This window comes from Frieseomelitta varia, unplaced genomic scaffold (assembly GCF_011392965.1).
Source record: "Frieseomelitta varia isolate USP_RPSP 00005682 unplaced genomic scaffold, Fvar_1.2 scaffold_310, whole genome shotgun sequence".
In the NCBI taxonomy this organism is placed as follows: Eukaryota; Metazoa; Arthropoda; class Insecta; order Hymenoptera; family Apidae; genus Frieseomelitta; species Frieseomelitta varia.
The window spans coordinates 107,391-130,499 of NW_025110047.1; the positions used below are offsets into that span (position 1 = coordinate 107,391).

At 32.5% G+C, this 23,109-nt stretch overlaps 5 protein-coding genes across 14 annotated transcripts; 1 reads left to right on the forward strand and 4 right to left on the reverse strand.

Moving 5' to 3' along the window:
* Positions 1-1,197: 1,197 nt before the first annotated feature.
* On the reverse strand, positions 1,198-7,524 carry LOC122529814 (endoplasmic reticulum metallopeptidase 1-like). Of its 2 annotated transcripts, XM_043656265.1 has the most exons (15): positions 7,029-7,524; positions 6,707-6,879; positions 6,089-6,632; positions 5,880-6,007; positions 5,666-5,797; positions 5,476-5,596; positions 5,093-5,398; positions 4,787-5,016; positions 4,524-4,704; positions 4,267-4,451; positions 4,027-4,182; positions 3,746-3,951; positions 3,545-3,657; positions 3,288-3,463; positions 1,198-3,230 (listed from the first exon to the last, which is right to left on the reverse strand). In XM_043656265.1, the coding sequence occupies exons 2-15, from the start codon at positions 6,707-6,709 to the stop codon at positions 3,066-3,068; spliced, it is 2,646 nt and encodes an 881-aa protein (XP_043512200.1). In that variant the 5' UTR covers positions 6,710-6,879; positions 7,029-7,524; the 3' UTR covers positions 1,198-3,065. The 2 variants fall into 2 exon arrangements, with proteins under 2 accessions (XP_043512200.1, XP_043512201.1); XM_043656266.1 differs by lacking the exon at positions 7,029-7,524 and having other exon boundaries at positions 6,707-7,003.
* Positions 7,525-8,337: 813 nt separating this feature from the next.
* LOC122529834 (trimeric intracellular cation channel type 1B.1) lies at positions 8,338-12,478 on the forward strand. Of its 2 annotated transcripts, none has more exons than XM_043656306.1 (8): positions 8,338-8,671; positions 9,982-10,138; positions 10,341-10,436; positions 10,554-10,642; positions 10,709-10,796; positions 10,873-10,993; positions 11,084-11,241; positions 11,375-12,478. In XM_043656306.1, exons 1-7 carry the CDS (start codon positions 8,551-8,553, stop codon positions 11,237-11,239), a joined length of 828 nt encoding a protein of 275 aa, XP_043512241.1. In that variant the 5' UTR covers positions 8,338-8,550; the 3' UTR covers positions 11,240-11,241; positions 11,375-12,478. The 2 variants fall into 2 exon arrangements, with proteins under 2 accessions (XP_043512241.1, XP_043512240.1); XM_043656305.1 differs by having other exon boundaries at positions 8,339-8,671; positions 11,380-12,478.
* Positions 12,479-12,600: 122 nt separating this feature from the next.
* LOC122529816 lies at positions 12,601-16,655 on the reverse strand. 4 transcript variants are annotated; one of them, XM_043656268.1, is made up of 6 exons: positions 16,260-16,655; positions 15,366-15,841; positions 15,011-15,262; positions 13,964-14,884; positions 13,656-13,793; positions 12,601-13,584 (listed from the first exon to the last, which is right to left on the reverse strand). In XM_043656268.1, the coding sequence occupies exons 2-6, from the start codon at positions 15,748-15,750 to the stop codon at positions 12,683-12,685; spliced, it is 2,598 nt and encodes an 865-aa protein (XP_043512203.1). In that variant the 5' UTR covers positions 15,751-15,841; positions 16,260-16,655; the 3' UTR covers positions 12,601-12,682. The 4 variants fall into 4 exon arrangements, with proteins under 4 accessions (XP_043512203.1, XP_043512204.1, XP_043512205.1 ...); XM_043656269.1 differs by lacking the exon at positions 16,260-16,655 and having other exon boundaries at positions 15,011-15,259; positions 15,366-16,009; XM_043656270.1 differs by lacking the exon at positions 16,260-16,655 and having other exon boundaries at positions 13,656-13,787; positions 15,366-16,009.
* LOC122529828 lies at positions 16,115-18,237 on the reverse strand. Of its 4 annotated transcripts, none has more exons than XM_043656292.1 (5): positions 17,759-18,237; positions 17,524-17,684; positions 17,206-17,458; positions 16,986-17,112; positions 16,115-16,452 (listed from the first exon to the last, which is right to left on the reverse strand). In XM_043656292.1, exons 1-5 carry the CDS (start codon positions 18,101-18,103, stop codon positions 16,385-16,387), a joined length of 954 nt encoding a protein of 317 aa, XP_043512227.1. In that variant the 5' UTR covers positions 18,104-18,237; the 3' UTR covers positions 16,115-16,384. The 4 variants fall into 4 exon arrangements, with proteins under 4 accessions (XP_043512227.1, XP_043512226.1, XP_043512229.1 ...); XM_043656291.1 differs by having other exon boundaries at positions 16,115-16,920; XM_043656294.1 differs by lacking the exon at positions 16,115-16,452 and adding an exon at positions 16,741-16,920 and having other exon boundaries at positions 16,996-17,112.
* A 226-nt stretch (positions 18,238-18,463) lies between these two features.
* Positions 18,464-23,037, reverse strand: LOC122529829 (mitogen-activated protein kinase p38b-like). 2 transcript variants are annotated; one of them, XM_043656297.1, is made up of 10 exons: positions 22,645-23,037; positions 21,790-21,919; positions 21,531-21,589; positions 21,289-21,430; positions 21,046-21,208; positions 20,905-20,976; positions 19,913-19,992; positions 19,579-19,657; positions 19,319-19,492; positions 18,464-19,227 (listed from the first exon to the last, which is right to left on the reverse strand). In XM_043656297.1, the coding sequence occupies exons 1-10, from the start codon at positions 22,746-22,748 to the stop codon at positions 19,148-19,150; spliced, it is 1,083 nt and encodes a 360-aa protein (XP_043512232.1). In that variant the 5' UTR covers positions 22,749-23,037; the 3' UTR covers positions 18,464-19,147. The 2 variants fall into 2 exon arrangements, with proteins under 2 accessions (XP_043512232.1, XP_043512231.1); XM_043656296.1 differs by lacking the exon at positions 19,913-19,992 and adding an exon at positions 20,372-20,451 and having other exon boundaries at positions 22,645-23,033.
* Positions 23,038-23,109: the final 72 nt, after the last annotated feature.

The window sequence follows — 23,109 nt, forward strand, 5'->3', positions numbered from 1 at the left end:
GTGGTAGGAACGAGGAGAGAAAGAGAAAGAGAAAGAGATGGAGGAAGAGGAGGAAAGAATTGAGATTTCAAAGAAGTTTTCAGGAAGTGGCAGGTACGAGGAGAGAAAGAGAAAGAGAAAGAGATGGAGGAGGAGAAGGAAAGAATTGAGATTTCAAAGAAGTTTTCAGGAGGTGGTAGGAACGAAGAGAGAAAGAGATGGAGGAAGAGGAGAAAAGAATTGAGATTTCAAAGAAGTTTTCAGGAGGTGGCAGGATTTCAAGGTGGCTAAGACTTTGGAAGAGTTCAGGGCCATTCGCATGATTAATAATGACACGATTCTATAACAGGATGGAAGTGATACACTGCACAGGATTAAAGAGATGATTAATAAATTATTTTACGTGGGTAACTCAAGTATTAGAAGATTCAGAAATTGAATTATGTTATACACAGTTAAGGGTAGAACAAGGTTGTTATTGAATGATCTTTTTATTGAACGAAGATGATCTCCAAGGATGGATCACTGACAGATGTTTAGAGAGAGATTGCAAGGATGCATGAAACTTTTTGAAATGTAAAGTTACATTTTACATTGAAGAAACTAAAATTGCTTTTTTCTTTTTAATTAAAGTTTGAAAATTTACAGCTTTGCAGCAAAAAAAAAAGAGAATTCCAAAATCTGAAAAGATTTGAAAATTTAAAATTAGGAATTCGTAATATTTCAAAATTTTACAATGTAATCTGAATGTTTAAAACTTAAAAAGTCGCAACATTTTTAAGACTTAAAAATATTTAATAAATGGAAACCAAGAACGTGGACATTGGAAAGATTTGAAAGTTAACAAATTTTAAATAGCAGAAAGTTTGAAGCGTTGAGGAGTATTTTGAAATTGAATGCCTGTCAAAGCCTGATTCCATTCGGATAATGGAATTTATCTCGGCACAGTATCCGTAATCGTTGATCGCGGAAACAGGAAACTGATACGATCGATCAATGGGCAGTGGTAACGATAATTAACTCCATAATATTACGACCCAACAGTTGCGAGAAATTTTCCTGTTATAGTGGCAAATTTTCTTACTAAGGCACACATCTATCTAATGAATCAATAAACACAACGAAAAAACACTCATTGTAATTGAACAAGTTTGTAAATAACACTTATATATATATATATACATGGTTGCAACAGGAAGAAGATAATAAACGTGAAAATTTAATTGTCAACACTTTTATTGTTCATTTGTGTTAAACTTTAGTCGTTTACCAAGAAACGCTAAATAACAATAATAACGCGTATGTAACATTATAATGTGAACATTGGAAAGAAATAGGAATACGAGGATATTTAAATACATAAATTCTTAAAAAGCAAACATAAAAAATCGAGGGACAACAAAGTCGTAACAACATCCACTGCCTTATGTCAGTTCCTCTTAACCAATTCTTGACAAATATTTCTGACAATACATAGTAAATAACATTGTAACAAAATTACCTTGATGTGTTTAACGTTGTGCGATATCGTTAAGTAGAATCATTGACAATAATTTGTGCAATAGAACAACAAAAATTGCACGCTATATATCACCTGTTTTTAACTATTCAACTGATTATAAGAAGTATCACAAAGAATGTAAAATATAAGATTTGAAACATTCCAATCTTTTGTTGTGACTGAAATAAATCTTTAATCAAGGATGTCTATCTAGTGAAGCCGAATTCAAGATTATCAAGTGTTAATTGTAGAAAATTAAATTTTTCAATGCGTTTGTAACAAGCTGAACATGCATTTGAATATGTTTCTCTTTTACATTGGTGTAAAAGTACTATCATTATATTTCTCATATTATCTCCTATTAATACTTTGAACTTCTCACTACAAAATTGGCTATCAATATTGGCATTTTCTTATAATTAAACTTGAACGTGTGTAATTCGGTAAATATTTCTTAATTAAATATGCGTTTTAATCTTTTGAACTATTTACTCTCTGCTTCGTATCCTATGTAAATTGAATTTGAATTATAAATGTTGCATACATTTGTTAAGGATATAAAAACAAAACATTACATAAATTAACAATTACATAGTAACTTCAGTCTCTTGGAAATGAAAGAATTGTTTCTCCTTCAAAAACGTAACTTGATAAAACATCAACAGCCCAACTTATCCTTATAAAAGGATCAACATTAACAAATCACTTGAATTCTAATAAATATAATATCTAATAAATATAATAAATCCGATATGATTCTCATTAGAAACAATCGTTAGAATACAAAAAAAAAAACTCAACAAAGTTTATTAAAAACACGAATACGTAAATGTATGCAATTAACTATAAAATTCGATGGTGAGAACATTGAAATGCTATAGATTAATTTCGCTTTAAATTGAATCGAGAGATACCTTAATACGATAATATATGACAAAGCAGACTATTGCGCGTTTGTGCTTCTAAACTATCCCACACAGGATCATAAAATGCACATAGTCACGTTGCTTCGATGAACAATATTCTCGACCGTAAGAATAACAATAAAAAGATAATCATCACATGGTGATCGCTTTGCAGTATTTCTATACCTTTCGGACTACTATCTGCTTTTACAGATTAAGATTGTTGTTTCTCTGGCATTTAAAAATTAAATAAAGCTATGGTTCTAAGGCATACGTTTGATATGCTAAATCACGGTAGCTTACGATAACTACAATCGAAAATTTTTACAATTATTATCTTCGCATCGTTCTACCTTAACTTAGCCCTATCTCAAAAATTTCTTTCGATCTAATAACGTGCTAGTAAAAAATTTATATATAAATAGAATGAAAAACGTTTCATTCTTCAACATTTTTTTTCCTCCTAAATTTTACTCGATGTATTTTGTTATATTGCAATTGCAAAGAATTAGCATGTATAATATGGGATTACTCTAATTCTTAAGCTTATAATTTGCATTGTTAGGTATTATGTATCTTTTAAACGTAGTACAGTGCCGTTTCTGTTAGGCTGTCGTTAACCGTTTGCACGAAAATGCATTCAGAGAATCGGTAGAGAATAAGCAGTTTTACGTGTGATATTAAAATTGCCAAGAGGTATACGTAGCTGTCCATGGGGTGACGACTGTCCACGACGGAAATTGTGCCAAGAATCGTTTAAATCTTAAAGATGTTTGATGTTCACCATGTAAAAAGTGACCACCCAGTGCTACTGATAAGTATTGAGTTTTCGGCGAACTATTTACCTATATAAAAAATAACAAATTAGACAATTATTCGTGAGAATTTCGTATTTTACTCACATTCAATTCAAGAGAAAATGTAAACGGAACACAATCAGATGCACAAGAATAATAGATGAAATAAGTTTCTCTATCATTCCATTTAGGTCCTTCTAACGGTTTTCCTTCCAAAATAGACCATTTTCTTAAATGAACACCTTTGTACGGAGATAAAATTATACTTATATGATCGGGACCTGAAGATAAAATTCCAATTGAATTTTTAATTATCAACTAACAGTTTTACAAAAAAATTACAATTACAAAAGAAGGCGTACCTGTAACGTTGAAGGTAAAACTAACACTATTTTGTTTTATAGACTTTGAAACGAGTTCAAGTTTTGTCGGTATAGTAATCAACGGTGCAGGACCTGGAATCCAGCTTGTTTTCCTGGAAAATATTTTTGTATAAAATATATATTTACTTAAATTTTCCAATGTCTCGAAAAAACTTAAAGAATTCAATATTATGAAAGTACCATAAAAATGTCGTAACAGGCATAAAATATGGTAGACCGCAATATAATTCTTTTTCACAATCTTTTATTGTTGATGTTACAGCACCTATTTCAGGTACCATAGCTTCCACGCTATGTGGGCTATTCATGTCTAAATCAGCTATCCAATAACCTGTCCCAGATTGCCGTAAATTACCATTTATATCGTAATATTGTCTTTGTGTGTGCTGCAAATTGAATGTTTATTTGATATAACACAATTGCTTTCCAAATAAAAGAATTGTAAAAATTTTAGTTCATACCGCAATCATAAATCTCTCCGGTGCCAACGACGATAAATCACCGCTATAAGGAAAGCCAAGCGGAGTCAAAATTAATACCCCTACAGTTATCAAAAATATTCCCACTAACACGCTTAGGATTCTCTCCGCATTTTTTATTAAAAGTACAAATGGTAACTAAAAACAGAATGTTGGTTCTTAAATCATATTCACGCAGTCTTTTCGGAAACTTTCATTTTGATAATAATTTAAACAATTTACCGTGAAACTAAGTAATAAGGAAAAGAGAATGCACAACATATTAGCCATAACAACTTCTGAATTTATGCTGCTACCAGATCGCCCCATTATGGGAATAAAAAGATAAAGAGCGCCAATTACTAAGTAAAATGATTGTATGTAAGGTAGACACATCGTTATTAAATAATAAAACAGCCATTTCCAACCTACGAGTAAAATCAATTGGAGTAACATATTTAATTCCATCATATTACTGTTCCACTATATTAAGACCATACCTCTCCACTTATTAAAGAAGTTACATCGAACAATATTTCCAACAGTCGGGAATACGACCCAATGTAATGGTATAAAACCAGACCGTATTTCAAATATAACACAATAGAAAAGAACAGATATCCATATTAAAGAGTACGAATCACAGTATATTTGGTACAAAACCCACGCAGATTTAACTTCCTATAAAACACCAATTAAAGGAAAATTTATTATACTTGTAAAAAAGATATAAATCATTGTGTATAAATTACTATAAACTTGCCTTCTTTTGACGTGATCCAAGAAATAAGAAAAATGTCATTGATACGAAAATAGTTGGAACTACGTATAGGAAAAACAACCATGCTGGTCTCGCATACCAACTCATAACTTTTCCAAGTTTAGTAAGAATAAGGGCAATTAACGTACATGAAAATATAGACACCATCCATGAAACGACTATTGCTCCGGTGCATAATAATAAATGTTTTAAATACATTGGCTTCTTTACATCTGAATGAAAATGAAAAATGTTTTATTACATTTTCTGTTCCATGTTAACAGTTTTGATTTAACACACCGTACATACCTCGTCGAGCATTTCGCATATTTAAATATATTGAATATATGCCAGCGGCTATACTAATCATATTAATTGTACTTGCCACATACTGTGGCCACCTAACTACAAATATGCCTAAAAAGTCAAAAAACACAGGATTCCCCGTATGATCTTGAAGTGGCACCTCAGATAAATAATTATCTAACACTATTCCTTCTAATAAAGCAAGTATATTATCTCCAGTTCTTTGTAGAGATCCCAATGGTATTTGGTGAATATTATCAAATTTAGTATGGTATACATAACCATTGGTTGCCCAAGCAAAATCAAGACCTACAGTTTTTTTTAAAAAAATATAAATATTCTTTATAGAAGCAAAAATATTAAAATAGTTACTATAGAATAAATACCAGAAACATTTCCAAAGTCTCTAAATATTCGAAAGTCAGTATCTCCAGGTACAATACCACTTTCAAATATTTCTTGGGCCAAAGATGATGCATAGGGATAAGGAACAGATTTAGCATATATCTGTGGAAAAAGATGACAACGTAATATTGTAATACTTATAATAAGAAACAATTTATTGTTCAATAGTACCTGAAGCATCCAGGAGCTATCAGGACCAGCCTGAAATAATAATTCACGACCGCCTGCACCACAAGCTTCTAAATTTATGAAAGCTCGTACTTCCTTAGCCCAAGGATGTTGTGTTATAAAACCATGAGATGCCTATACAATTTAAGCAATTGAATTTATCTTTCAAAAAATGAAGTAAACTTAATTAGATACCAATTAGACAGAATTGACGTACCTGTAATAAGTTTTCTTCAGCACCATTAAACAAAAATATAACATTATGCTTTAACAACTTTGGGCTATGAGAAATCACACGTAAAATTTCTAACATCACAGCACAACTAGCTCCATCATCAGAACCACCTAAAAGAAAAAGCTGCATTAATATTTAGTTCTTTAATCATTCATCACTCAAAAACAGATTGTATTTCAATGAATCTTTACCAGGACTTTCTGGAAAAGTATCGAAATGACAATTTATCAATAAACTGCTTTGCGTATGTCTATGAGGACCAATCTTAACAATGACATTTTGTACATTTCTATATACATTTGTCATTCCATCCAGAAATTTCAAAGGAAAAGCTCCACTATGCTTGGTTACATTAACCGCAATCTTATGATTCTCATTGGCATTTTTAACTATGTTACTGATAATGTTTCTTAAATATTTAATTGCCAACACCTCGTTCTCGTAACTTCCAACAATTCGTGGCCCGATGGACGTGATATTCAGGAGATGATTATGCGCTCTTTCAGCTATAAATCTCCCCGGATGTAGAATTTCTTTATTTATCATCAATGGCTCGGGCAATTTCTTCTCGAATGTAATGATGATAATGGATACAAACAGATAGAATGTAAACAAAAAAAGTAAATGTTGAGTTTCATTTGGCAGTACTTCTTTCTTCTTTGAAGAAACTTTATCCTCGTACAGCACATCACTGGCAGATCTTTTGGAAACATGACGTAATCTTATTCCGTCTCTCTGAAAGATATCATTGTCAGTACAGAAAAAGAAAATAATAACTACACCAACAGAGTGAACAGAGGTGATCTTACCATTGTTTGCGTTCAAGGGCGGAAGGCACTTTCAAAAATAATGAAATCTTTGAATCAAAGTTGGATCAAAGACAAGAGGGTACAGTATTCGACTTTGTTCGACGCATTGATCAAATATTTACACGTGTCAACAGAGTACACCTTGTATGAATGAAATTTCCGATATCCTTTGGCTTTCGCGTATGAAACAGACGAAAAAGTTCTTAAGTCTTACCGAGGTTTCTTCTTGTCGTGTTTTCAATTTACACGACAATTTGTCACTTGAGATGCAAACTCTACTTCAATAAATACAATGTGTATTCAAATCAGAACAAGTACCTACCTTTCGTTGTGTCTGTGTTTCTTATTAAATTGTTACTAACCGCCGTCGGTTAATTTAAATTCACTTTTTTTCGCATCTCGCTGTTGGACTATCGTGAATCATTTTTTATCGGTCAACTCGATCTGCGTTAAAGCACATTTAAATTACATTACTGTTATAGCGACATGCAATCATGTGCCGCGATTAGATAGCCATATCACATTTTCTTTTCTTTTTTTAAATAAAGATTTGCGTGTAGATGCTGCTTAGATAGGTTACTCGATACCCGCTAACACGAGTACACGAGCCTATATACACCTGAACATAGCATTGCGGGATAGTTAGCAAAAATAGAGTATTCGTCGCAATGAAATTACAAAAGCTAAAAAGAAAAAAGAGAGAGAAATGTTCCAAACGTGCGTGCACAAGATATTGGAATGAAATAAATGATTTCTATACAGGTGGAATTCATCGCGCGTACGATGACTTTCACTTATTTATGCGAAAAGAAAATTATCGCACACGATGTTACATAATTACACGATCACTCTCGACTTGCGGGTTTTGTGATTGTATTGAATTTGTCCTTAATATGTCTTTTTAATATCTCGGAATTTTTATGCGCAAAGAAAGAGAAGGTGATTAATGAAATTGCTTAATGTAATCAGATTTTAAAAGCATTCATTGTTTTTTTCCTCTGAGATATATACTTATCTCAGAAAAGATATACATCTTTCTCTTGTATAATAAATATTATATGTGTCTGTGTATATATACACACACATATATATATCATACATCGTAACATATATATGCATGTACGATATAAAAGTTTAATTTTGAATAATTTACGTTTAGTCCATTATCCGAGCGATATTTTTTAATAAATATATAAATATATCCTGTATCAATCTAAATGTATTAATAAACATAACAGAAATTGGAATTTAGTATGCCATTAGAAGGCCCAAAAATGTACGAAAATTATCCTAAGAACAGAAACTTGAAAAATAATAAAAAGAATGACAAGATTGAACATTTTATTCATTTTCAAAAAAAAAAAAACATTTTAATGAAATTTTCCAGAATCTTTTTCCCACTGTAAAGATCCACGTGCAAGCTTCAATTTAACTGTGAATTTACTTCGCTACTGAGAATACAGTAGAGATGGTTCATCGATGGTCCAAGAGTCGAAGAGTTCGTTCGAAAGATAAACGCAACCAAAAAAAGAAAAAAGAAGAGAAAAAAGAAAGACACAGATGCAGTCGTTTACTGCCATCTGTAGGAGGAAGTTTCAAAGAGGGAGAGACTTGCTTGTTCGACGATAAGATTCCTAATGGTAGGGACCGATTCCGTAACTAGCAGACGACCAAGTCTAGCAGACGGCGCGTAGCTAGCGTCGTTCGCGGGCGTTTGTGAGTCCGTTTCAAAATCGAAGATCGTCGAACGCCGGAGTGATACGATTCCACGTGAACGGGGAAGATCCCTGTGTGCAAAACAGTTTTTTCTTGCCAGGGAACGAGTGTAAAAAAATCGATCGGAAATGGATCCCGAGGCGTTCCTGGACATGGCCAATCAGGTCATTAAATTGAAAATGTTCCCGTATTTTGATATCGCGCACTGCGTACTATGCGCGTTACACGTCAGAGAGGATTTAGGACCCGGTAAGCCTAAGCCTTGCCCGACCGATTCTAAATTTAATCTGCCCAGTGCCAGCTTACACCTTTTCTAAGATTATGTTTCGCCTCCAACCATTTTTACCTCTCTCTCTCTATTCTTTTTTAACGCGTTCCTCCTTCACGCTTCCCTCCACGTTGTATTTTTCGTTGTTTCATTGTTAATATCAAACGGGCTTCCCTTTAATCTCGTTTAATATTACACAAGCCGAAAGAACCCTCTTCACCTGTAACAAGTGGATTCTTTTATTTTTAAGCGTTGTCCCTGCTATCTTTTTTCGAGCAATTTTCTCAGTGTAATATTAATATTTTATTAATTACATAATATTAATATTAATATTTCGTGTCAGTATTGTTTAAATAGAATAAGAACGGTAATGAAATTTCTTCTTTTAATGACGTTGCTTGAAAAAGATTCGCAATAATTGTTTAGAGATACAGAGAGAGAGAGAGAAAGAGAGAGAAAGAGGAGATTATTCTCACATGGTATGTGGCACAATTAGAATAATCCTATTTTGTGACATTCGCTGAATGTATCTGGCTAATCTATTTCAGTATACATCCTTGTGGGTACGCCAAATTTTTTTCTCAAATCTTTCGCCCTAATTTCTATCTCCTCTTATGCTTCTCAAAGTTATATGAATAACTTTGTATAAATAAATGATTGTGAAAAATAAATCATGGTATGTGTTTTAAAACATGAGAGCTTACTGTGTAAGATGTAGTACTGTTTCCAGATATAGTTGTGAAACTATTGTTTCAATGACTTTCTTATGCAATGGACCATGCAGTAGCAATCTTTGAATAATAATTCAAAGAATTTGTATGCCTTTCATATTCCTTGATAACAGTTATGGTACTTAAATAATAGATAAAATCATGTATCTATGAAATATAATTTTCATTATTAAATGTATATTTTAATTATCTTTATATTTCCTTAAATAAGTTTTTGTGTAATGTTATAGTCTAAAATACGTAATAAAAAAACATTATTTTCATGTTTATAGTAAGCTGGCATTATGTTTGCACAAACACATGTAAGATACTGTACTTGTAAGGATTCCAAGCGACCTACTTAAAAGAATATACCCCTTTGATATTTCATGGTGTGTTAGAAAATAGGAAATCTATTGTATCTTGAATGTATCTTTGTAAATTAAATTTTTCATTCTATGTTAGATATTTAATAAAATATATAAAAACCTGAAACAAAATATTGTAATTTATTAAGCTGTTTTCAACTATGACTTTCATAATTTTTTATGACTTTATATTACTGTAATTTTATTAAATAGGTGCTCACGCGTTTTCTCGAAAACATCCTCTGTCATGCTGGCTTTCAACAATGCTGGTAGTGTTTGCAAGTGGTATGCTATGCAATGGTCTTTTAGGAGAGCCAATTCTTGCACCTTTAAAAGATACATCACAAATGATAGTAGCGACTATTGTTTGGTTAGTATGAAAATACAATAATTAATTATTAATTTTACATAATTATATATTAATTTATTATTATATATATTAATTATATATACAAATAAATTGTTAAATTTAAAGTTATAAATATGTTGTATAAAAGTTACTTCTCTTAGTTAAATTAACGTCTTTTCATAATTTTTAATAACGTGTTGTTATTAATTTATTTGTTGTATAGGTACGTGGTATTTTATACACCATTTGATATTGGATATAAAATTGCTAAGTTTTTACCAGTGAAGATAGTATGTGCTACCATGAAGGAAATATATAGGTGAGTACACAATAGTAATAACCAATTATTTGTCTCTTATTTTATCTTTCCTCCTGTCATTAATTTTTCTACATTTTACAATTTTTCACACCCAAATTATGATACAATAATTTATAGGTGTAAAAAGGTATATGATGGAGTAACTCATGCAGGGAAACTTTATCCAAATGCATATCTTATTATGGTGTTGATTGGGACGCTCAAAGGTAAAAGCATGTATAGCAAAGATATATAATATATAAAATTAATTCGTTTGATTTGTTTCATTATAGGAAATGGAGCAGGTTTTACAAAACTTTTTGAACGCCTTATACGAGGAGTATGGACTCCAACTGCTATGGAATTTATGCAACCTAGCTTGTACGTTTATTTTCTCATTTTGTTCTTTTATAAATCAAGATCAGAATGAATAACGTGTAATGTTTTATTTTTCTAGCCCTACGAAAGCATCAATGGTAGCATCCATTATTTTCGTCTTAGACAAAAAGACTGATCTTATTTCAGCACCTCACGCGTTGGTTTACTTTGGTATTGTTATCTTCTTCGTATATTTCAAGGTAATCAAAATTTTTAATTTCTTTCTTTTCATGGGAACTAATTATTATTTTTATCTTTTTTAAATGCAACCACTATTAATATTATTCCAGCTATCGTCCATTTTACTTGGAATTCATGATCCATTTGTACCGTTTGAAAATCTATTCTGTGCGTTGTTCTTTGGAGGAATTTGGGATTCGTTAGCCAAATTTCTGGGACGAGGCCAAGCTAAAGACGAGAAAGCAGATGCCAAGAAAAAGGACTAAATGTTTGTAAATTTCACGTATATGTATATATATATATATATGTTAGATAATTTTGCTGTTACATAATTTAAATTTCAAATTTGCGCGGTACGATATGTATGTATTCAAGATATTATTTCTTTTTTTCTTTTTCAATATAGGTACACGTAAGATTCTTCTAATACGAACGTTAATACTAGCATTGATATGCTAAGAATCGATCTTCCGTCGGTGAATGCGGGGTCCAAACGAACCCCGCATTCGCCGGCCCACAATACTAGTTAGCGGAGCATCCGCAGTTCGATGGTTAATGAATGGAATCAATTCAAACTAATCAGGCGATACTCACGTATTAAGATGTGACTATGGACAAAGTGGCATGTGTTTGAGAATATTGACTTCCATCGTTAAGAGTAACACACACACAATATTATCTCTATCGAGATAATCGTTAGAAACAATAAAATCCTTGCTCGATGATCGAAGACGTATCTATTGTTGATTTTTCAATAATGTACATATATATAATTTCATATAACGTTTTAACGATTGAATTAAAAAAAAAAAAAAAAAAAAAATAATTTTTGTAGAGTGAAGTGCAATTCTTGAGTACGTGTACGTTGAAATATATTATTAGTAACGTTCGATTTGTAATATCGATTACGTAATTATGTAATTTGCGTAAACGAATTAATTACCAATTACGATATCTATCACGAGGAGATGTACTCAGGTTATCGAATTTATGCATTAAGATAATTTTAATGCGTATCCAAACAATAAGACTTCTGATAATGAAACTTCGGATAACAAATGAAATCTACATATGACGTAAATATATCAACGAGGAAAAGTAAAGCTCTTTTATACTATTTTATTATAATTAGATACCGACAATTGGTATAATTGGTGCCGAAATGAAAAAAAGTCTCGTGAAAGAAATGGTCTGGTCGGTTGTTTCGGATAGATTCAATGGAATCTTAAATATAAGGATATTATAAATATTCACATTATAACAAATAACATCATATGGCACAGCGTGACAGTGAGTAAAAGGAACTAGTCTCTTTATTCTTTTGCTGTTCCGCGAGACTTTTTTCCAATTCCGCACACCATAGACACGTGTATCAAGCGTTTGCCTTGGACTCAACGACATGTGACTATAATTTACTATAAAAATTGAATAATTAAGTAAATTAATATTCCAAACCGACAGAACGTTATACATTTTCATGTAATAAAATGAAGTTTGTTCTTCTATATCCTCCAGTTGATTTATTATTTTCCCAATGGATGTTATGATGTAGAGGACAAAAATATAGTTTTAAAGAATAAAAAATGCTAGAATAATATATTTTCTAAATGTACATCCACGTGTTTCAATCACAAGGTTCGACAAATAAAAATTTTAAACGTCATTCTCAATTGTAATCTTAACACGTACGTATGTGTAACATTAATTAATCATTTGCTTCTCGCGTATGTGTATTTTCGTGGCGACTTCATGCACACTGGAATTCTTGAGTTTGTCATATTTGAAAGTATATCGACGTTTGTCACGTCAGTCCAATCGTACGACATTTTCCCTTTACAATTTATATCGCATATGTCGTAGTCTTCGATTATTTCATTGTCGCGCTCCTTACGAAAAGCAGATTTTAAATTAGCTTCGTTCGACATTCGACAAACAGTAGACGGAATGCAAGTTGATCGGCCACATGTCTCTACACGTTTACTTGTATATCTTTTGGCAAAATTCATGTCCGTTCTCAGAGTTAATGTTCCTTTATCCGACCTTACTATCGGCTGACTCTCATTGCATTTGATCACTCGAACCAGTATGGGATCTCGTTTCTGAGTGCCGACGCTTACTTTTTTTGTCGTATCTTCGTACTTTGCGACACATACGGAATCCTTGAACGATCGAGTATCACTCTGAACTTCCATGTCGCGACTAGACAGCTGTACTAACGATCTACTAATACCAACATCTTTACAATTCAAATGAGTACAAACTTTCTTATCCAACATCGAATGTTTCCTCTTGGTTTTTTCTAATATTAACATATTGTCTTCTACGGCTTTCCGTCCTTCATCGCTTTTCGTGAATACGGATGGCAATACCACAAAGATATTCTCTTCAGTCACGGTAGATTTATCATCGCGGGTGATACACGTGCCAGTTTCTCTCAAACTTGGTTCCCTTCGAACTTCTTCTAAAGATGATTTCTTATCAAATTTACCAGAAAATTCTGACAAATCGTCCCTGATAATACTTGATTCTAGCATCTTTATATATTCTTTAATTGCTATCACCATTTTGCTCCCGTCGATCAAACAATTTTCTTTTAGGCGACATTTATACTCTGAAATTAGTTAAATCATGAAAATTAATATATAAATTTATTTAGGCTAATTTGTCTGTTTAACTTTATACCTTGCGTTCTCTGCTCGTGCATAGATAATATATTTTGCAGTAGTTGTTGTAAAACTGGAGCTACAATAGGATTTTTACTGAGATGTAGTATATTCCAAGGACATGTATCCGTTGTGCATGGATCCTCAAATTCTTGAGCTATTAATTAAAATTTATACACGATTATTCTGTTGCATGTAATGTTACATGTAACACTATTGTTTCATGCAAGATGAAAACATTTACAAATGTCTTTCACGCACTTTGTAACATTTTGTATAGTATTGCGCTACATTAAGTTACAAAACAGAGACAATTGAAATGCTTACTTCTTTTCTCGACAAGATGTTTCGATTTTACATCTCGAATGCAATGTTTCACAGAGTCGTGAGATTCAGATCGAGTCAAAGCTTTAAGTTTTTCTTTAGAGACGCACTGTACGAAATTCGATTTGAATTCTTTAGCATTCTCCGACGTCATGCATGAAACGCTACGTACTTGATGCACGGACGTGGTAGTGCCAAGTTCTAACTTCTTTTCTGAAGCCATACGACAGGCTGAATTTCCACGTGATACACAAATGGCACTCTGCATTCCTTTTGAAGTTTGATCTACCACATTTATTGCTACTTCTTTCATCGTGTCATCCTTGTAATATTTGTTTCGTTCCTCTTCTTTCTCGTCTAAAGTTTGAATCGAAACGCATTTCTTCATTTCACCCGACACGCAAACTGTATTGTCCAATGCTTTGTCAAAAGCATCCACTGTGTTGACGCCTATTTCATGTTTTTCACTCTCGAAAGAAAATCGCGTTTGTTTTGCGGGTGATTCTGCGCTCTGTACTGATTTTGTAACTCGAGTAACACTTTCTGCGAATTCATTTAGTCTTGAACGTTCGATCGATCCCGATAAAATTAACTCGAGTTGAGCTTTTATGGTACTAAATTGTAATTTATGCGTTGCCGCAGGGTCGATTTGTACAACTTGCGTTTGAATCGATGGTGATATTAGAACATCAACTTTTGAAGGCTCTTTTAGATCTTCACTATGTTGTACCTCTGCATCTGCATGTTTCTCTGTAGTTTTAACAGATTCCACGGGCGACAAAATTGGTGAATCAGCAGGAGGTTTTATTAAAGATACGGCTGATGGATGTTTCGATAACCACTCTAAAAGTTTGAAATTCCTAGAATCGTACTTCTTCAAGTATTCAGATAAATCAGTATTCACTACTGATTGATAATGTAGATCTAAATGAAAATGAATAGATGGGTTTAAACGAGTGTCTGCACAGTTTTTAGGATCCAAATGTCAATATCAAAAATTAAAAAAAACATATATATATTTCTATTAATTTATAGTCATCGATTACGTACCATCATGTGCAATTTTGTCACATCCGACACATGCGCTATATTCGCCAGGAAGATCTTTATTGTATTCAGAACAAGGAACATAACTTCTCCTTTCGTTTTTTTCATCAGTATCCTTGTGTTTTACATCTTCCCAGCCACACGCTGGACACTTCAAAAATCTACTATAATTTTTACCATTTTCTCTTGTTAAAGGGAGATCAGTATCAAGTATAGAATCCACCGAGTTGCTTGGAACAGCCGGATAATATTCTTGTGAAAATGATAAGAAGATCAAACTATCACACTCTATAGCTACTCTATTTCTTTTCTCAATATATATATATATATTATCTTTAGAACTTTTTAAATTCTTTACCTATCTCCTCAGGTTCGACATCTCTGGTGGGTCTACAACTCAAAAGTTCATCTTCTTCACAATCCTTCTTTGGTCTATAGGATGGACAAGGAACGTGTCTTACTCTTCTCTCACTCTTCTCTTTTATTATCGTTCTCTTCGATGAATTATGTTTCTCATCGCAATGAGATGGCTTGTCCACCGATTTGCTCCTCCTCGAAGTCACCTGATCAGAGGTAACGTTGTTGCACGGATGAGCTTTCAGAAATTTTGCGTCTGATCTCCCTCTTTTCCCTCCCTGTGAATCCTTGATACAGTCACTGCTCAAGGATCTACGAACGGAAATCGGTTCACGGAGCCGATGATCGTTTTCCCTTTCTTCATCGTCGATTACCTTCGCCAACATATCTGCCACAATGTTATACCAGGAAAATGGCGATTTATATTGTTTGTAAGACTGTAGACTTTGAATCGTTCGTATTTGTTCCAACTTATATCTGTAGCAATGAAAATATTACTCGTTATTTAAATACGTACATTGCACTTTGTTAACACATTGTTGTACAAAAGTAATTATTTTCAATTAAAACTATTCAACAATATAGTTTGTTAAGTAAGACAATGATTTAATATATTTTTCGTAGCGAAAAGATCTTATAAATCTTTAAGATTTTTATTGATTCTTCACTGCATGCTCTAATTTCTGAAAGATTTAAGCCAAGTCTTTTATTCAAAAATTCAATAATTCTTTTTTAAGAACAAACTACACTTGTTTATGGTGTTTTTTCTTTTTTGTTTTGTTTTCTCTCTTACTCCTTTCATAATGTTCATTACCGAAACTACCGGTCGTACATTACTTTTCTTTTATGTTCTTGATCTGGTACAAATAATCGGTTATAGTAAAACCAGGTATACCAAGATCGTCAATAATTCTTTGCAATGCCTTGTTCTTCTCGTAACAGTTATAATAATGCCTGTGATAAGGATTCCAGAGGCATGGATATTGCTTGTACGCTTTCAAAAAGCTGATCACTAGTCTCTCATTCCATTTGGACGGCATTTTTTTTTTTTTTCGCAGTACGAACAAATATTTCGATAACAAATATCTCTGTAAAAATAGTACTTGTGACTTTTTGTACGTTTACAATTTTACACGCTTGTGAAACACGAGATGAAATCAGTTTCAGTTAGAGAACGCGACTGAACTTGACCGCGCGATACATCGAACGGAAGCATTTGTCAAACTCTGTTGCTTTGTTAACTTTATTTCACTGCGATTCTACGCGTTAGCACTAGAACCTACTTTATTATATTTTTGACAAAATTTTTCCCTAAACGCTGAACAAATATAGACAATTCGCAAGAGTTGTTATTTATTGCTTGCAATGAAAATCGCAGGATGAATCTGGCTTGATCATGATAACCGGAAGGCCGCAGCTGCAAACCAATTCCTCGCGCAAAATCGCACATTCACTGCATTTGGACGATGTACAATCCGAATATGTCAATTTCATGTGATCTAAACGTTCTTGCGCAATTAGATCCTGTATACGTTTCTCCAGCTCAATAGCAATTTCTGAAGATAAATAATTTCATCTCAACAATTATATTTAAAATATACTACGGTATTAAAATATTCACCAAAATTTACATTCCGCAGTTGAAACGCAATACTCCTTCCAAACATATCGAACTCGTCAACTTTTCTTTTCCCTTTAATATTTTCTTCTGGTAAAACACAATCTGTGCAACTAGCGTTTGCTTCTACCTAAAAATTATTTCGTTGTACAGTTACGTACAGTTCTACTTGCGATAAACTTCACGTTCTTGCTGACTGTACTAAGAACAAGAATCTATTTACCAGATCATTCCTCGTCAAATTGCGAGGCAACTCATTCTCCACACATACTTGACAAGCTGCACACGCGGTTTTGAAATAAGAGATTTCGGATTGTGTTGCCTGCTCGACACTGATACCTTTCTTAGTACTGCTCCCGACATCAACTCGAGATACTCTCTGCGGATGAGCATAATCTTTGCAATCTAACGTTGTACTTTGCAAAGTAACGATTCCCTCACCTTCTGCCCGAGAGGAAGATAATCTTTCTGATTTCCTAAATGAGCAACGTTTTAATACATCTTACCAATTGCTAATATCGTGATAAATAAAATAAATTACCTAAGACGAGATTTAACTACGTTTAATTTATCGCAATAACATGTTGCGTGCGGGCAATCGCAGTCTGTGCTTAATACTCTCTGTTCCACGAAAAACGAACGTGTCGATGGATCCTGCGTTTCGTTATAATTTTCATACGTGTCTGTTCTGTCGCCATACGTCTACAACAAAATTAGTGTTAAAGGCTGAATTGAAATTGATACCAAAATAATAAACAAATAAAAATTATACACACCTTGTAGCAGTCACTTGCACAATTATAAATTGGTACAAACGGGAAAAACAGCTCGTGAACTATTGGAAACCAGCTTGTCGTTGGTCTGTAAAATTTCTCGCAAGAAATTGCAGCACTGATCTTAGACAACTCGTAACAATATTGGGCCTTCACAGAGGTAACTCTTTTGATACAATCGTAAATCGTTAAGCCACAAACGTTCATAGAATTCACTATCTGTTTATAAGCCTTGTAACGACACTGCTTATTCTTGTAGTCTGGATGAAAAGGATTTCTCAAACACTCATGTTTACTATAGAAGGTTACTAATCTCAGTGTTAGGCTATCGGTCCATGCAACTGGCATGATAAAATTGTTCCCCTCGTTTACAGCATGATCAGGTTATTTAATGCCTTCACACTCTTGCATGCATGTCATTATTTACATATAAAAACTTTATGTACATGTCTTGAGCCTATACTAAAATTCAAAGCGGGAATTTGTATGCTGAAAGAACGTGACGACTGAATTACGTTCTGATTACACATCATACATACGTAAGGTTCAAAAAATTACTAGAATTTAGAAAAATATACATGGAAAAAAAAATGAAAGAGTACATGACATATGTTCAATCAATAGTTTGCTTAACTATTGATTTTAATGTACATGGTAAAATAATAATATAAATAGTTCGTAACACGAGTAACGAATAATACAATAATACAAAGATCAAAAAATTTATTCAGCCACGTTTGTTGTTAAAAGCATCATTATAACAGGATATTACTGATTAAATTATTTTAAATTACTTCTGTGTGTGTAAAATACGAATTTTTAACGATAAATTCGATACATTATGTTCTCTGTTGCAGACTAGAACCAACAGCGTACGAAACAAAATCTAATACTTTGAAGCTATTTCGTAGGCTACTGGTAAGAATTTATTTTTATTGGAGAACTGTTGTCCTTTATATTACGTACTTCGTTTTTTGGTTTTTTTTTTTATAAAGAATATTGCTTCAGATTCTGAATAAAATTTTAGACTATTAACGCGTGCTTTCAATTGTAGCTTCAAAGTATCGAAACTCGTGAACATATAACAGAAACATTCATACAAAATCATGAATGTAAATATTTGTCACATATTTGGTGACTTTACACTCTAAAACTTATGCTTGGTGTGAAAAATATTAGCACTTTCTTGTATCGTTACGTCATTAACAAAAATATACATTTTGACTCAAATACCAATAAATTTGTATAATTAACATTACTTATGTAACACTATATTATATACAATGAACTACACTTTGTATATAACGTATTTTTTATAATTATTCATCGTTAAGATTATCTTACTGTATTATCTTACTTATCTTATGTGTTATTTATACTATCGGTGTAATCTTACGAAGTAGACTCAATCGTCGGAACTATTGTAGGTAATTGTTGAGGTAAAAAATTTATAACTTCATGATAAACAAGCTCTAAAAATAATAAAAATGAATTACCATTTTATTGATATATCAATAACTATTTAAATATATGAAAAATATATATATTAAAGCAAAGACAAACCTTTCCATTTTTCAACAGGTAAATCCATATCTTCAAAACTCTGATCATATGGGAAAGATACTGGTTCATCAGTTGGATCAGCATACTGTGCCAGATATGGATGAGCTAAAGCTTTTTCTGCTGTAATTCGTTTCTCTGCATCCAGTTCTAACATTAATTCAAGTAAATCTATAGCTGAAAAGTAACAAAAAATACATTAATTTAACATGTGAAAATAATTCGTAACTTTTAATTTACAAAATGTTTACTTCAAAATTTACCTAAAGGATTGGCCCCGCGAAAAACTTCTTTGAAATTCTTCTTTTTTAACGGAGGTAAACTTTGTATGTAATTTCTTGCCTAAAACAACATTTTTATTTCTTAATTTTTCACTTCTACAGCTGATTTTTAATATCTCAAAATTTAACATTTGCATAATATTTCTCAAAAATATTCTTTAAAAATTGTGCATGAAATACCTCATAAATGCGTTACGTATTTTATTTTATTTTGTTTATACTTTATTAATTTTACTATTAATTTACTTTTTAAACTCAAAGCAAAATTTAAATACGCGGAAAGAATTAAAAAAAACAATTAAAAAAGTAAAATTACCTCTTGGCTGGTAATTTTGCTTAAAGTTTCCTCTGTGGGTGTACCACAGAGTACTAAAACTCGTGTTAGGTGATCAATGTCTGCTTAAAGTTAAGGTATGTTCAAAGCATGATTTATTATATAGGAATAGGAAAATTTGAAGCAGTGTAAAATGTATTGTGATTGTAATTGTTATTTTAAGCATTTTCTTAGCATTCCAAAGTACAAATGCGAATAACATATATTTTCCAAATTAGTTTATAAATGTTATGAAGATAATTGTTCCATTTTAGTCATATATAGTGAAATTTATCGGAGATAAATCGGAGATAAATACATAAAGATTAATAAAAAAAAAAAAGTGTAACATGCGAGGCATTTGAATCGTAACACATTATGAATGCGCAACATGCATTTACTTAAATTATTCAGGCTTCCTCTGTGGATAAATTATTGTTTAGCGACTCAAAGATTACTTACCGACTCTGACGAAATTTTTTGCATAAACTCGTCTCGTGGAGTACCCAGTATTTCCATTATTAAGTTCAATTGATGTATATCTGCTCTTGCTAAGGTTCCACCATACCTTTTTCTACTTTCACTATGTGAATACTTTGATTATTACATGATAAAACAACAGATAATTTCGTGCATTGATGCATATTAAAGAATATATACATATTCAAATAGCGTTTTTATCCCTTGCTATCAAACAGAAGCTAAATCAAAATTTTTTGCCATCTGACAAATAAAATACAATGTTGATTAATATACATATTAGTAAAACGATCGAAGATGTTAAAGCAAGAAAGAAGCCATGTAGAGCCTTAGCAAAAAGCACGTATCTTTTAATTTTAAAATGGTTAAAGATTCGTAATATTCGTTGAACAATTATAAAAGAAGTTTGTGTGCGCACAAGTACAATGTAATTAGATGGAAATCAACATTGATTTAGATTATTAGACATTAATATTAAGAGAAATTATAGAAAGCATGACTGTTTAAAAGGATACGATCTGTTCCTGGAAATAATGTTCTCCCAGTTAAAAGTTCGGCCATTATACATCCAACAGACCATATATCAACTAAAAAGCATAAATATTACACAATGTATTACAAGATATTTGAGAAGAAAGAGAAGAAATAATAACTACCTGTTTGATTATAATGCATCCAATTGAGCATAATTTCAGGTGCTCTGTACCATCTCGTAGCAACATAGCCAGTCATTTCATTTTCTGTAGGTCTGGCTAATCCAAAGTCCAAAATTTTCAGCTCGCAATCCTCATTCACCGCTATGTTAGAAGGTTTCAAATCCTAAATTTTGCAATTCCAAATAATGCATTTAAAACAATCCAACCACATTTAAATTCTTATTATCAACTATAACACTTTACCCTGTGTATTATACCCGCAGAATGAATATATTTGAGACCACGAAGGATTTGATAAACAAGAAACTGTACATGATCGTCCGAAAGTTTTTGTGTTCTTACAATATTATTGAGATCAGCACCCATCAGATGCGTAACTAAATATCTATTAAAAGTACATGTGATTACTAAAACATGACAAGGAGTCACAATCAAGAAGTTGAAGAGAGACAATCAAAATTATAAAACTACATCGAAGTACTTACACTTGCTGAAAATGTTCTAGAGAAGAATTTGGATGAAACACATCTAGCAAACCGATTACCTGGAATGAAAAATATCATGAAAAGTATTTGGATGTTATAGATTAATAATAGTAGTATAACAATTAAGCTCGTTATATAGAACACTGTTATTTCTAAGTTTAGTAGCAAGACAAAGTTTCTAAATTCATGAATACCTACAGTGCCAATTTCAAAAATATATTAAACCTATATGTATGTAAATTCACATACACGTACTCACATTTTCGTGATTCATATGTTTCAACATACGAAGTTCCCTGTACGTGCGTTTTGCATGTACGGCTGACTGAAATGGTCTGGCTAGCTTTTTTATCGCTACCTTCTGTCCAGTTCTTGTATCAACCGCTGAACTGAAAACCAAGAAAGAACGAAGAATATAGTGAGAAACTGAGATCTTGATAATAATTAAACATTATTGATCGCTCAAAATTATGTAATATATATACGCGAATCTCTTCTTTAGTAATTATATAAAAAGATAATTTAAAGAAGAAAGAGAGAGGAAAAACCAATGTATTTTAAATACTTGGAAAATTAAGTGCCAAATATAAGTAAATAAGTCAAGATGGAATTGATCAATTGTCAATGATCTCAGTTGAATAGGGATCCTTTAAAATATTTCGAGAAAATTCGTACAATTATCTCGTTAAATTCATCCTCGTGGGAAAGCATTGTCAAACAATGCTAATTTTAGCTTGGCTCGCGACACGGGATACAATTTACGTACGAAATAACTCGCATGAGCTATCGTATTATTAACACTTGTTCAACAATCTATTAATTAAAAAGAGCTATCCAAATAATCTATTAATTATCAACAAAGCAAAACAAGTGTGACATATGTATATACACATAATATGCATACACATATACATATATATATACATATATGATCTCCTTAATGGTATGATGGATGGTTATCAAAACGTCAAGGTTATAATCTTCACTTCGCAATCAAATCCTAAATTGTTAATAAGACACACATTACAGGCGATTTGTCGTACGAGAAACGATCTAAAAAAGAATACGATCAGCTGTGCGACAAAGTTGAAAAACTTTATGTTGAAACTGTTACCAGACTTGGCCGTAGGCTCCTGATCCTACTGGTGTAAGCATTTGATACCGTTCCGGGACCTCCCATTCGGTCCTGTTTATCTCGACTTTGTGAAACTGCGGCATGCTACATTCAATTTTCTCACCGTATCACACCGCTCGCGACGGAACACCTCAAGGTGGGACAATGAGCCTTTGCGCTGTCAAACGCTCCGTGCTAACGTTTCGTACTGCAGTTTACGAACACTTCGCGCATTTCCAAATTAGCCGAGCGTTAAAAATCTACACCATCCGCCACAGTATCGCACCACACATATCCGCATCTATCGCGTATCATCGTAGAAGTCACTCGCCAAGTCGATTCTGTATTAAGATCGATAGCGTGCTGAAACTGTTTGCAACGACGAAGGGATCGATTTACTTTTCTCGATAGTTCATACCTCGATCGAGCAAACAGCATCTTTCGCGCGACGCGTGCGTGTTGTGG